Here is a 15,857-nt window from a genome sequence, read left to right as displayed (position 1 = left end):
CAAGCATTCTTCTATCATCAAAGATGCCAGTTTTTCATTAGGAAAATCGATGTTGGAAGCATGAGTTGTTGATTGAGGAAGCATAGATATTTTGACTTCGCCTTTGGACGTGTACGGTGGCTCCGATTGTCGGATTTGCTCTCGGTTTGGCCGATTTGATGCATTCCGGTTATGTTGTTCCGGCGTCTTTGGCTTCGTTGTTGTGGCTCAATAATTTCTAAAGTCGTCCGACGGTTTCTACTTTTTTGACGGTCTGTTTCTGGTGTGTTCCGGTGGTCGTTGATGAGCAGTTCTGGTAACGACTTTTTTGTCGTTGGTGACGTGTATCGTCTATTTTTACACATGTCCCTTCCGCTTCTGTAGCACGGCGCGTGGAAATTTCATTGACTCTTCGTTACTCCTTTGGACTTTTTTGAGTTGGGCATGTGGGCCTCTTTGTCTCTTCGATGTCTTTCGTTTGGCTTGCCCTTTTGGGCTTTTGTTTGTTTTCTTTGGGCTTTGCCCTTTCGTAATAAATATCCTTCAGTGAGAAAAAAAATGTATTTGATATTATTATAAATATTTTAAATATCTAATTTTTATTTTAATATTATATATTGTGTAACTCTATAATATTATTGTTTATATTTCATATTCATCATTATTAATATATAATGATTTGTTTAATACATTTTACTTTGTTAATAGTTTTTATTACTTATTAATATACTTTTGATAGTATATGAACTAAATGTTATTATATAATATTATATTTATTATATTATAATATCATGGTTTTCTAATAAAATATTTTTTTAATAAGTATATGAACTAAATGTTTTATATACTATTATATTTTTTTCTATTTTTTTAAACAATATATTGGTTAGAGTTTAAAAATAAATAAAAAGATAATATATAGTTGTAGATATGGAAGTTTAACATGTGTCAATAAATTTATTTTGTATAAATATTATATAGTTTACAAAATTTAACCCATTTTAATGATGAGTGATAATTTATTTAAATGAAACAATTTTTAAATTTTTTTTGTTAATTTACTTATTTAATGTAATTTTGTCATATTTAATTTGTATAGCACTTCTATTTTAATATAATATAGAATATAATTATAGCATTTATAAGAAAAATAGTATAGATTTTTTTTATTTTCTTGTTTTATAATAAATTTTTAGTTAACATTGATTTATAATAATATTATATTACTAATTATGTAATTAATTAATGCGTTATTTATAAAAACGTTTAAATTTTTAATTAAGATTATGTTAAATTTTTTTCTCAAAAGATTTTGTTATAGTTAAAAAAATCAAATTATAGTTGGTTTATTATTAATGTAAATAATCAAATATGTCATATTAACTAATTTCTAAGTGGTCCTACTATAACTTGTTAATAGTAGATAAAAAGACCATAAATTAATAAATTATATTTTATTGATCTGATTTATAATACGTTACACAAAGTTAAAGAAAATTTTCACACCAAAAACTAGCATGGACTATCACAAATGCCACACTAGCTATACCAAACTGGTATTGTTTCAAAATAATGGATTAGGTGTTTCCATTCCCACCATAGCAGACGGACTTTAATACATTTAGAGAAAACATGACAATCATTCTCATCGTCTAGATAAGTCTTCTTCTTCGCCTTTATCAAACTTGTCCAGAATTAGCTTCAGCTAAACTACCATACAAGCTTGAATTACATAGTAAAAATCAGATGGATAACCTGGATTGATGGTTCAGACCCACTATCACCACCGCAAAAACACAGACTCAGTGAGATAATGGAAACCAAAGTCAATCCCAAAATGAAATTAGACCCAACAACTCAAAAGAGAAATGAAATGATAATGTCATGCCCACTTTAGGATTTAACATTTTTTTTTAAAAGGTTCATTTTCTGTCAAGTAGTTTTTACTTCCTTTACCTTGCAAGGATATACAAATAAGAGACACTGGGGTACCATTTGTGGAAAAAGAGTATTTAATTTAATATACGATAACACCTCCTGAGTAATTTTTCTTTCCCAGGCAAACCATATATACAATACTTTATTCATTCTCTAAAATATAATTTAAAGTAACTATATTTTAATAGTATTCTATTTGCCACTTTATAATATAGCAAAAATAATTTATTTTATAAATAAAATAATTTTTTTGTTTATCATTTTATTATAGAGTTATTTTATTCTTTAAAAAATAGAATATATTATTGGAGATGGTCTAAGCATTACTCTTTTATTCATGTTTCACATATTGTCTATCTACTTTAAATTTCAAAATTAAGATTTTAGTTAGAAAGAAAATTAAGGTTCTAAACTCTTGGTAAATTTTCTATAAACTTGCTTACACTTGTAAATGTTAAAAGAAAATCCATATGACATGATTTGAGTTTAAAATATCAATATACAAAACTTTAAAAATAAATTATTATGCCAATAGAACTGAACTATACATATGTTAAATAGTAAAATGGATTTAACAACAAAATTGAATTTCGTAATCTTCTTAATGCTAAATAACGGAACGAAATGTCTAGTGACTTTTTGGTGATCTACTAAAACAATATGTCATACCCACCGGCCACCTCAATACTTATTTTTTATAAATGTCAAGTAATATTTTACGGAGATATGAAAATAAGCGAAAACCTCATTATTATTTAAATTTGGAAATGTTCAGCCTAGTTTCTATGATATTTTCATCTTATGAAAAACAAAATAAGCGACGAAATTTCTTATCTAATAAACGTAACGATTCGCCAGTTAAAGCAAATCAGATTATTATTTTTTTGGGTAAAATGTTAAATATTATACCAAGTTTTCAAGTTTGTGACAGAAATTACAAAGAAACTAGTAGCGGATTACGGAATTTAAACTAAACATCAAAACCTAATGCGACAAAAGATTCAACCCGCAACAGAAGTAGAACCAAACCTAGAACCAGCTAAGCAACAAAAAAGAGCACAGACCAAAGCAATCGGAGCTGGTTGAGGTCGGGAGTCGGGCACCACGAGCTACCAAGAGAAAGGCGCCCTCAAACCTTGAAACAACTGCTCATGCAGCTTCCAACTTACCTACCCAAACCTGATCCGGACAGAGAATCTGAGCACGAACAAACCCATAACACTCGACAGCAATAACCTCCGACGGCACGAGAGAGAACCACCAGCGACGATGCCGTCGTTCGGAAAGGAAACATGGAGAATGCCGCCTCCAGCCCCACCTTCCGTGACCGTCTACACCCATTTAACCACAATCACATATAGAGAGAGCGGATCGCAAGAGACTAACCCTCCAGAGACCACACCACAAGAGAATGGACCGTTCGATTGCCTCACTACCGCAGGGAACAGAGGACAAGGTCCACACCACCAAAGCGAGAATCACCACATCGCTTACCTTATTGGAGAGAGGCAGAAACGAGGGGCACCAAGACGAAGCGATGATACAACCTCCAAAGTCGTCGGAGCAACCACTCACAAATGGAGCAGAGAAACAAATAAGCCCGCCATAACACGTGCCGCCACACACGCGCCGCCACGTCCTACGCACGTTGCCACTGGAGCACGCCGGAAGAGGACAGGCCCACCTTCGGAGAGCTCACGCACGTTTGCCGGAGACCACCAGCAAGAGTAGGGGAAGAAACCCTAGATCCGCGAAATCACAGAGCTTACACGGCTCAGCCTCCAGGGACTCCACCGCTGCAAACAAGCCGGAAGAGCACACCTACAGCAGATCCGAGCACTCACAACCACCACGCGCCACCACTCAAGCCTAAACACAACGACGGCATACAAAACCATCCGGACAGAGCCTCAACTGGCCACGAAGAAACAGAGGTAAGGAGGAGCGGAGCACCGTCCTCAAGTGCTGCAACCTCCGAGATCTAACCCTGAAACAAGCAAAGCTCCGGATCTGAACCGGACAACCGTCGTCGCATCAAGCAGCCGCAGAGAGACAGAGGAGGAGACGACGACGAGGACACAGAGACTACGAAAAAAAGAAAAAAAAGAGAGAAGGCCCGGCGGTCACCTGAGATGACGGTGGTGACCGCCGGAAACAAGGAGGCTGTGCGAAACCCTAGCTTTAGGAGAGAGGTGAGAGCAAAGTTTTAGGAGAAATCTTTGGTGAAGTTTAAAGAACAGAATGGAAATGGAGGCCAAGCAAATCAGATTATCCTTACGTGTTAACATCTCAAGGGCACACGTTATTGTTAATATTCTAATAAAAATTCGGTGCGAATGATAATAAAAGCATCTGGAATTATCTGTTGTCCGAAGAGTATCCACCATAGAAAATAATTGTTAAGCCATCACTGAATTTTTATTCATTTTACAATGTCAAGTAGAACAATGCGAGAGGACATATTGTCCTTACTATAAAATCCACCTCAAACTCGGTCCATCTGTATCCTCTCATCCTTATCCAAATCCCTAAACTTTCAAGATTATTATTATGGCGACCTCACGACTGGCGAGATTCATAACCGAGGTTGCGCCACCGCAAGTTGTCACGGTGATGCGGCGAAGAACGGCGAAAGTACTCGACACGATCAAGGAGGAAGAAAGAGAAGTTGGGACTGATCATTCCATGTTTTCCTCTTCTCTGACTTCCAAAGTCTCACCCTTTACTTCTCCTTGTTCTGCTTCTTCCTCCTCTGCTTCATTCAGTTCCGGTCGGACGTATTTCCCGGTTACAGATAACCGGAGCTCTTTTCCGGTATTCAAGAATTGAAACCAATTCCACCATCTTCTGCTGAAATAATGGTTTTTCAGATGTAATTATGTCTATGGTTGCGTTGTTTTCGGTAGTTTGTGTATGTAAATCTTGATTTCCCGGTGAGCTCCGGTGATTCGGTTGATCAAAACCGGATCATCATAGTGAAGCCTAAACCGGTTAACTCTAATGTATGTGGAAGTGGAAGGGACTTTGTTCGTTTTCCATGTATTGTTTAATGAAATGAGCCCAAAGTCTAGTATATTTTCATTTCAAGTAGATTGGTCAACCTCGAGGAATATTACAAGCACTCGTCCAGACGTTTTTTTCCATGTGACAGACGTTTAAGCAAATTGGATCTCAACAATGATGTTTAGTTTATGTTTTTTTCCATGTGACAGACGTTTGGTTTGTGGAACTAATAATAGATGCTTCTTTCAAAAAAAAAAAAACTAATAATAGATGCTCTAGTCTCAAGTTTGTAAGTAATACGAGATTTTGGCCCAAAACCTCTAAAAATTTGAGTCTTTTTTTAACATAGTACTTCTCTTTTATCATCACACTCCCCTTAGTTTAACTATTTCACTTAGCAAAATTATACTCTTCCCGGGTGTCCCCTTAGTTTATGCACTCATTTGTTTGTTTTTGTTGCGTGTCTTTTGTTTTCGGTAAATATTAAATCATCCATTTTCCATTTTAATTTATATTTAAAAACTTAAAACAAAATGCATTGATGAAAGTAGAAACCATCAATATTAAAAAAAAAAACAAAAAAAAAACGTTTGGCTTTTAAAATATAGAAGGATGTAGTCTATCAGTTACCAATAACCTTTCTTTTTGAATTGCAAGGTGCATAAAATTTGGTTAACCAAATATGTTGGGAATTGGCTGGAGGGAGTTTTATCAAGTGTTATATACTTCTCTTAAATGCAACTCAGCTGCCTTGGACTCGATTAAATGATTTTTCTTACTTGGCTAAACTAGACTAGACATCTTCTACTTTAGACGGGTTCAAAAGAAGATATGAAGAACACAGAGCTACCACATTCACAACTTGCCAAAAATATATGTCACACACTCGCATTATCATTAATTTATCAACGAGGTATGGTATCTTTGGTAGGATATCATATACCTAAACTATGATTTGAGATGCTTATTTTGTGGTTTTCTTGGGTCCATATAAAAACTGAGAAAATCAATCATGTGCAAAGTCGTCATTGGCTCCAACATACACTGAAACATGATTGTTTCTGATTGACTCACGAAGTTTCCGTTAATTTAGTTTTCTTATTGCAATCACTGTCATTTAAAACACGGATTCGTGGGTCGGTATGTTTTTGTTTTCGAGGTCAAAATTACTAATTACTGGCGGGGAGTCTACGTTTCCTAATAACAAAGTCATTTTCCAAACAGATTAGGCTTTTCAATAAAGGAAAAAGTTGTTCATCATAGCAATTAGCAAGCTCCACCTGAATATTTTTTCCCTCTTTCTCAAAAAAAAAAAAAATATTTTTTCTCTCATCTAAATTTCTGTAGTTCAATAAAGAATGAAGATTTACACATGTTTTGTGTTCTTAACATCAAACGATTATTAACATGCTAGTTGTTATATGCTTTATATGTCTATTTGATTTGTTGGAAATTTTAAAAACTAATATGGTATAGGAACATGTTAATTAATTTTATATGCTTTATAAATGTTTTAATATATTCAATATTATTGGTCTTAAGGCCGACGAAGAACTTTTTGTTTGCTTTTCAATCCATTTCTATTGATTGGGATGTATGATCTGTAACAATTTTTACTTCTTACACATACAAATCCAGTTTTAAACAGATTTTAGTTTAAATAATCTGGTTAGTCAAATAATGTGATTCGATAAAAAAAAGCCACTAATGAATGAGGGGGAAGTTTACTTTAAAAACTAGATTATATCAGTTGAAACAATTAGAAAGACTAAAATAGAAAACCTATATGTTTGGATGAATTGAACCAAAATCCAAATCTATTTGATCATTGTATTCTATACTGAACAAAGACAATTTAATTTATTTGATTAGTTATATTCATAAACGTTGGTCTGGGTCAAAATTTCGTGCCTAATAATTTTATTGACTAGTGTGAATTGTTTTCACCTTCTTCTTTGCTTTTCTATAGTTGACATATCTAAAACAAAATCTTTTGGATACTTACACCTTTAGAGCACCCACAATGGTTAAGAACCGTTGTTGAAGTTTTTATTAATATAAAACTAATAGTATTATTGATGTAATTAAGTAAAAGAATAAAAATTTTAATGTTTGTCAAAAACTGCCCAGTAAAAAGTATACAAATGGCGTTTGAGTATTTAGAGCCGCTCTTTCCATGCTTGTTTTTAGAAACGATTTTGCTTTTCTCTCTCTAGATTTAATTCTTTTAAAATTTTTAATAGGTATCATATTTGGAGATGGCCTTGCACACCCAAGACTTGGTCGATTTTTGTCATTGTCAAAAATCAAGAAAATAGGGGTGATTTAGTTTGGTTGTCGGAAGTGACTTTAGTTATAATTTTTATCTACGGTTTTAAAAACCACCAATCATGTTTTATATCAAATTTTTAAACTACAGATGTGATTAGTTGGGCTGTAAGGGCTGACTTTAGATTTAATATTAATCTACAGCCTTTAAATCATCAATCATGATTTATCTTATTTCTAAAACCTACAGCCAAAAAATGAAAAAATGGCTGTAAAAGCTTTATTTTCTAAAACCTTATTTTTTTGCTGTATGAAATATATTGTTGTAGCAATCAATTGTAAAGCTACATCACTTACAGATAAATAAATAAAATCTTACAACCAAAATTATAAAGTAAAGTTTCTACAGTTACAGTCCAACCAATCACCACATACATCAAAAAAATAAAGTTACAGCAAAAAAAAATGCATGTCAAAGTTTTATTTTCTAAAACTCCATCTTTTTAACTATAGAAAATTTTAAAGTGAGATTTCTTAAAACTAAATAAAAAAATCATACATACTAAATTATAAAGTAATTTGTTTACAGTTGCAGCTCAACCAATTTTGTTTAAAAAATAAAAATAATTGAGAAAATTGCAAATAAAATGGAGTATCGATCCGACTGATGTTGAGTTTATTCATTAGTGATCTAATTTATGATACCTTTGTGGGATAGATTTTATCAAAAAGAAAAACCTTTAAGGTGAATTAATGTAATATACATAGGAAAAAAAATTAAATAAATAATCATATGTTTAGAAGTGATAAGTATACAAAAGAAGAATAATGATAAAAAAATAATAAATCTAAAGAAGTTTTTGTTTTTAGAAAACATGTCCTATATTATATTCTTGACAAGTTAAACGTTTATTAAGTTGGCAAACAAATTAAAGTCCTTACTTCCGGACATTATTCTCCAAAAAAAAAGAAGAAACTCAGCTCATAGGCAGAAGTGGCATCGAGAGCGCTCAAGACAGCAAGAGAATGGATTCATGCACAACAGCACAAGGAAACATAGTCAAACAACCACAACCAGCTAAAAGAAGGATTAATCAAAGGAGGCAAGAAACAGAAATCTCAGATCTTATCATGTGCTTCACAGATGCAGCGTGGGATCAGCCGATCAGGGGTGGACCTAGGTGAGAGGTTGGTGGGGGCATGTGCCACATACAAGAAAAAAAGATTTCATTAGTTTCTTTGAAGATTTGAGGAACTCAAATAACTTAAATCTCTTATGTCCCATGCACATTTGACTAAAAATTTGAGGCATCTCCTCTGGAGCCCCTAAACGTGGATTCGAAAATCTCCTATGGGCTCTATCAACCACCTATGCCCCTCATTCATTAATGAGTCGCGAAATATCGTTTATACCCTTCCGTGGGTGAAATAAAAAAAATCGAAAAATCGAAATTGAAGGAATCAGAGATGTCGGGTTGAGAGGAGGGGTTCTGGTTCTGGTCCGGCACAAATTTAGGTTTGGGTTATGGCGGGTTTATAGATTGGGCGGTTTGGTTATATGATTCTGATTGAATGTCAATTAAAAAGATAAAAATTAAAATAAAACAAAAAATATGAAATTAAAGCGAGAAATAAATTATCTATTCCCCCATCGTGACCAAAAAGCTCGATCGATTCCTTCCAGCTCGTCGAATTCAATTCGCAGCTCCCGAGAAATCTCTCAGCTCCCCAGAAAGCTCGATCGTTGGATTCTCCGGCGAATGCAGGTTAGTTGTTCTCCTCCCCAAGCTGCATTGGATAAAAATTGTTTTTAGGGTGTGTAATTGGAAATGTGAATTAATTAAAGCATATGGTTGGTTGATTGATTTGAGTTGCCTCTATGGAATTGAGTTGAGTTGAGTTGAGTTGAGTTGAGTTGAGTTGAGGTTCTTGAGCTTATAGTACCTGAAACCTCAATTTGATATGTAGTTGAAGCATAACTTGGTAAAACTAGTAGAACTGATAATTGAAGTATAATACGTATAACTGTAGATAATTAGATAACACTAGTATAACCGTGACTTGAATTTGTTGTTTTTGCAGGATACAATGTCGAAACACGTGAGCATACATTTCAAATTCAAAGATCGAGTCTATAGTGTAACCATGAAGACAACAGTGGATGATATAACTTTGGCAATGCTTGAAGAAAGGTTGTATAAAAAGTTGTCGTTGAATGAAAGGAATGTAAAACTGGTGCTGAGGTACATGCCGTTGGTGGTTGGATGTGAGGCAGAGCTAACTATTTGTGATGATGAGGATTTGTTTGTTTACCTAATAACAATTGATAAAGACAACCGTAGAAGTCTTTTGTTAGTGGAGGAGACGAGTGTATCGGATCAGTTAGAGGTGGTGTCAAGAGTGTGCAAAAGTTCTGTTGGTATGAATTACCAAGCATTGCAGGGAAATGATGATGAAGTCGGACCTAAAGCCCTGATTCTGTACGTAGAAAACGGGGAGGCAGATCAACAGAAGAAGCAGATAGAGGTAGAGAATGATGACGAAAGAAGACATGATGATTTTATGGAAACAGGCGCTGAGACAGAAACCGCAGCTGAGACGGAAACTGCAGCTGAGACAAACCACAGCTGAGACGGAAACTGCAGCTGAGACGGAAACTGCAGCTGAGACTGAAACTGCAGCTGAGACAGAAACCGCTCCTGAGAAGGACACTACAGCTAATATGGATGGCAGTGGTAATATGTATGTTGAGCAGCTACCTTTAGTAAAATGTAGTCAAGTTATAGAGGAATGGGGAGATGCTATGGGTCTGTACCTTCTGCAGGAATTTCCAAACAAGAGATCACTTCAAGAGGTGGTGGATAGAGCTGCATTTGGTTGCAGCTTTCGTTATGTTATTAAAAAATCTGATCGAAAACGGTTGGTGTTAAAATGTTGTGAAGCAAACTGTAAATGGGGATTGCGAGCTGCGAGGATTCGAGAGACGGAAATTTTTTCTATTAGGAGGTACTGGGGTGTGCATACATGCTCTCGGACTAATCAAAGTAATAGCTGCAACAGCAAGAGGAAAGGATCTGCAGAATTAGTTGCAACTTTTTTGAATGAGGAATATCCTTGAAAACTGATGACTCCTGTTCCGAGAGATATCATAGACTTAATTAAGTTAAGACTGGGTGTATCGGTATCTTACTCCACAGCCTTGAGAGGGGAAAATCTAGCTATGCGTGAGTTGCGTGGTAATTCAGTAGATAGCTACAAGATGTTGCCTAACTACTTGTACATGTTAGAGCAGGTTAATTCCGAAACAACAACAGAGGTGAAGTTGGATGAGGCAGGTAAGTTCAAGTACCTTTTCATAGCTTTAGGAGCTTGCATTGAAGGGTTTAAGGCCATGAGGAAAGTGATTCTTGTGGATGCTACATTTTTGAAGAACGGATATGGTGGGGTACTAGTATTTGCTAAAGCTCAAGATCCTAATCGTCACCATTATCCCCTCGCGTTTGCGGTACTTGACGGTGAGAATAATGCTAGTTGGACTTGGTTTTTCGAGATGCTCAAAACTGTTATACCGAACTCTTCTGAAATAGTTTTTATGAGCGATAGAAATCAGAGCCTCATCACTGCTGTAGCTAATGTGTATCCACAATCTCACCATGGCCATTGTATATGGCATCTAGCTCAGAATGTGAGAAACCATGCTTGTAACACCATCAAAGCCGTAGTGCCATGGAGATTTATGGAGTTGGCTAGGTATTACACAGTGCCTGAGTTCGAGGCTGCTTATGCATCTTTTAAGGTGAGATATCCTTCAGCCTGCAAGTATTTGGAGGAGAAAACCAACAGAGCAACATGGGCTAGGGTCTACTTTCCAGGTTGTAGATACAACTTGGACACTAGCAACAGTGTGGAGTCGATGAATAGCGCGTTTAGGGACGCAAGGAGGTATGCCTTGATACCATTGTTGGATACAATCATCAAAAAAATATCTGACTGGTTTAATGAACATCGGAAGGACGCCGTGTCTGGATCACTTGATACCAAACTGGTTCCTCTGGTTGAGATCCATTTGCACAACTTATGGGGCAAAGCTGAGAAAACGCCAGTGCGTGAGCTGAATAGTTATGATCTTGAGTACGAGGTTACCGACACTGACAATGGGAAGGTTTATTTGGTGAATTTGATAGCGAAGTCGTGTAGCTGCAAGGTATTTGATTATGAAAAGTATCCCTGTCTTCACGGACTTGCTGTTTACTTATATTTCCTTGAAGTTCCTGCTACTAATGGTCGTCGACGTGAGGTCAACATAGAGTATCATCAGTTGTGCTCAAAGTATTACTGGACAGAACTTTGGGCAATGGCTTATTACAGGACCATTTATTCTGTGCCGGACAAGTCTGAATGGATTGTACCAGATCACATCAAAGAGCTCCAGATCATACCTCCGAAAAGGCTGACAAGGAAGGGAAGGAAAAAGGTTAATAGGAATCCATCAGTTGAAGAACGGCGTAAAAGGACACAAAACGTAAGGCGAGCGAGGACAAATTTTGGTTTTAATTGGCTGTTGTTTGGAATGCGTTCTAATCCTCCAAGTGAAACAAACTAAATCTTGGAATGTTGCTTTTGCTATGTTGCTTTTGGTATGTTGAACTTGGAATGTTGTTGTTGTTAATTTTAATCGGGTTTGGACAACTACAGAGAACCTTGGTATAACTAAGTATAATTGTTCCTGAATATACCCGAATTTGGTCCTTTATATATCCAATAAATGATATAAATTCTCCATCTTCTCTCTCTCTCTTCTCTCACTTCTCTCTCTCGAGACTCTTCTGCTTACTTTCTGAGGACAAAATATCGAAGATGCAAGGAGATGGTTCGGGTTCGTCAAGGAGAAGGGAAAATTCTGCAAGAAAATTGTGTTTCTGTCGCTTAGATGCCGAAATAAGACAAGCTTGGACAGACAAGAACCCGGGGCGACGATTTTATGGCTGTCCGCGTTATAAGGTATCCCAGCTGATGATAGAAATTGTGATCCAAGATTGAAAAATAAAGAAATTATTTACAATGGAATTTTTGGCAGGAGAAAAATGGATGCAACTACTTCAAATGGTTTGATGTAGAGGATGGTACAGAATGGCAAAAAATAGCTTTGATTGAAGCCCGAGATGAGATCCAAGAGAAGAGTAGGGTGATCGAGCAGTTAAACCAAACCATTGCAGAACTCACAATTACTTTGGAGAGGATCCAACAAGAAGAGGAAATTGTTAGAGACTTTCAAAATCTATATGTTTAATGGTGTGAGAAAGTTTTATTCTAAGTTTACTTACTTATGTTTCCCTGTATTGGAACCTATGTATTTTCTAAGTCTGTGCACTGTCAAACTTATGTTGCAACTATGGAAAACCACGGAAAACTAGTAAAAAAGGTGTTACTATGATCGTAAATAACAGATATTTACTTGACATCATCCCCTCTAATCCAACACAAAATTGTTAATGCACAAATACATTCACTTCACTACTCCCCTAATTCATCAACAGAAACTCCTCCTGAAATTATATTAGTGAAAAAACTAAACTAATTCATCGTCATCACATTTTCTATTATGCATTGTATAGTCTTTCCAAGTTCATTTTCTTAATAAGAGCAGTTTACAAAGGACTATTCTACAATTCTCGTGCTTTCGAAAATATTCTTGCAATTATCAGTTAAACTTGAATGGTAATGAGGGAAAATAACAAGTAAAACCTTCTTAACCAATTTAAATTATACGTAAAACTAAAAAATGTTGAAATCACGAAAAATAGAACTATGAAGAAATTTGATAACACCTGAAACTTCAGTATAACTATGAGCAAATATTTTGGGGGGGAAAACTAAAAAAATTTTCGCGCCTAATCGATAATATTCCAAAAATCTCAATTATTTCGGTCAAAAAGTAGACTCCCTCTCTGCTCTCCGTCTCGTCTCGTCTACTGTGCTCTGTCTCACTTTAGTCAATTATTTCTCTCTCTCTCTCTCTCTCTCTCTCTCCTCTGAGACAAATCCTCTCCTCTCTCTCTTTACTCTCTTCTCATCTCGTTGATATCACACTCTTCCCTCTCTCATCTTATCTATTTCAAAATTTCCTCTACTGACGATGACTCACCCGTACCAAGAGATGAAGGACATGAAGAAACACAAGAAACACTACGACATGTTAGGCTACATTTGCGATGCCCAGTATGGAATTCCTTCCCGTTGTCCATGTGGCGGTGAAATCAAGACAGATGTTTCTCCAAATCCTAAGTATCGCCATGATTTCGATACCTTGCCTGGGAGTAGGTACTTCACCTGCAAGAATTATGAGGTAATTTCCTTCTTTGTAGAACTAAGTTAAACTTAGTTATACTCTGGGTAAAACAAATTTAATTAAACTTAGTGAGACTTAGTTATACTGAGTGAAACCTAGTTATACTCTGGGTAAAACTGTTTTAATCCTACTAAGTGAAACCTAGTTATACTCTGGGTAAAACTGAGTTATACTATGCGTGAAACTGTGTAGGACGATGGGATGCACTTTCGTCAGCCATGGGCTTTTGGTGTTGAGGATGAAGTGAGGCGCCTAAGGATGGAGGTGAATGATATGGCTGAAGAGATTGCTAAGCTTAAGAGGATTATTACCTCTACCTCTCGTCCATGAGATTCTCAAATCTCAAGTTCTTACTGTGGATGTGCTAAAAATAAGAACTTTGCTTTGTATTCCCTATCTATTTCCAGTTTCGGTTACAAGTCTTTTTTTTTGTTCTGTTAAGACTTGTATAAGTACTACTAGGTTTGTTCTGTTAAGTCTTTGAATCTTATCTAATGTTAGACTTATTATGTGGTTATGTTAAGAACTTTGTTTGTCTCTCTTGAGTGTTGGCTTAGTGGATTTCATTTCAATTGGTAATATGTCATATAATTATCATTCACCTAAAACGAGACAAATCTAATAACAATATTACAACACTAATATAACATAACAACTTAGTCATAACATAGTTAAAGTTGTAAATCCACATCACAATCAAGATAAACATTCAGACTTCGTTTGTCTTTAACAAAAAAAAACGATTTAACATAAAACATCCAGAGACTTTTTTCACTCAACTGCACTCGACTTCACTTGGTTTTCTATTTTTTGCCTTTCCCCACAGACTTCTAGGTTTTCTTTCTTTTGCCTTTCCCTTGTGATTCTGCTTCTTCAACCTCTACTACTTTGCCTTGTGCTTCCTTGACAAACTCCTCAAGCGGGGCCAATCTCCCATCCAGCTGGTCAACTTTCTTGTCAATATTCCTCATCAGTTTCATTGTTTTTTTCAGCATATTCATAACATCTCCCAGCTGAATCGACTGCTCACCTACCTGTACTCCATCCCCTGTTGCATCTTCAATTGGTTCTGGCTGTTTTTCACGCCCAGCTACATTTTCGTCGAACATGTCTTTAAAAAAACCTTCTGGCCTGCATCCAGACACTTCTCCCAACTGTCCACAGCTATATCAGATTGATCAACATCGTCTTCATCTTCCATAATCTCATCCAAAAGGCTATCTTCTCGTGAAGTTTTGGTGGGGATGATGCTGTCAATAACCTGTCACACACATAAATAATTTTAAAACTTAGCAATTTCTAATGTCTAAAAAGAAAATAAGTACTACCTTGCTTCTACCACAGTTTCACTTTATTCCTACCCTAGTTCCCTTTCTAGTACTACCTTACTTCTACCACAGTTTCACTTTATTCCTACCCTAGTTCTACCACAGTTCACAGGAAGACTTACAGTTGTGTTACCCAGTTCCTTGTTTATCACAGAAAGTGACACCCCTGTCATTCCATTTCGTTTAAAGTAGGACATGCACATCCTCGGACAGTCGCGACCAGCTCCAACCACAGTCTCTCTGAACGCTATTCCTAGCTTCGGAATTGCCTCGAATACAAGAAGCTGTTACACACAACATTTTTGCATTAGTAAACAACAATGTTGTCAGACTGGTTTAATGGGATTTTGCATACCTCTAATGGAACACAGAAACCTGGTAGCGGCCATAATGTTTTCTCTTTCACCACCCCTCCAAAATGCTTCATTGTGTGAGAGATCTCCTTCAGCATATAATCATAGGAAAATCTCCCCCACGGAAAGGACTTGCAGTACTCAAGATCATCCACTGCTCTCTGGAACACCTCCAATACATCATTAGCCTTGTGTCCAACCTTCGTTTGCGCACAAACAACCGAAGCTAAGAAGAATAGAACCGCCATCTTCAGTCTGTCTTTGTGGGGTCCCATGTTCACCAGCTTCTTCTTAACATCCTCTAACCTTCTCGGTTCTCCTTCCTTGAAATGACGATCAACGAACCTCGTCCCACCAAGCTCTTTGTAGCCGAGAGGATAGTTCTGGCAGAATAGCCCAGATATCAAACCATGTTCCCTCAGCCCGTAACGGATTGGAACCCCATTCACAATGAACCACACTTCTCTCAGCTTCTCGCTACCAGCAGTACGCAACAACAACATCCACATTCCCCGAACCCTGTGGTTAGTCTCTATCTTCATGTGGAAAATGTGTCTGAATTGAGGATGCTCCGTGAACCAGCTCATCTCCGCGTTAGACAGCTTGGGTTTCAGATTTTTTAGCGTCTTAATCGCGCTA

The 15,857-nt window shown here is 36.3% G+C and overlaps 2 protein-coding genes across 2 annotated transcripts; both read left to right on the top strand.

Annotated features, from left to right (window-relative positions):
• Positions 1–4,313: 4,313 nt before the first annotated feature.
• LOC103828817 lies at positions 4,314–5,004 on the top strand. Its single transcript, XM_009104462.3, has one exon. It carries the CDS (start codon positions 4,468–4,470, stop codon positions 4,744–4,746), a length of 279 nt encoding a protein of 92 aa, XP_009102710.1. The 5' UTR covers positions 4,314–4,467; the 3' UTR covers positions 4,747–5,004.
• A 256-nt stretch (positions 5,005–5,260) lies between these two features.
• On the top strand, positions 5,261–14,247 carry LOC103853594 (protein FAR-RED ELONGATED HYPOCOTYL 3). The gene is made up of 2 exons (XM_033274806.1): positions 5,261–13,534; positions 13,730–14,247. Exon 1 carries the CDS (start codon positions 10,313–10,315, stop codon positions 11,789–11,791), a length of 1,479 nt encoding a protein of 492 aa, XP_033130697.1. The 5' UTR covers positions 5,261–10,312; the 3' UTR covers positions 11,792–13,534; positions 13,730–14,247.
• Positions 14,248–15,857: the final 1,610 nt, after the last annotated feature.

Source organism: Brassica rapa, chromosome A07 (genome assembly GCF_000309985.2).
Source record: "Brassica rapa cultivar Chiifu-401-42 chromosome A07, CAAS_Brap_v3.01, whole genome shotgun sequence".
Taxonomy (NCBI): Eukaryota; Viridiplantae; Streptophyta; class Magnoliopsida; order Brassicales; family Brassicaceae; genus Brassica; species Brassica rapa.
The sequence above is the reverse complement of the archived record's forward strand: the minus strand, read 5'-3'. Positions and strand labels throughout refer to the sequence as shown.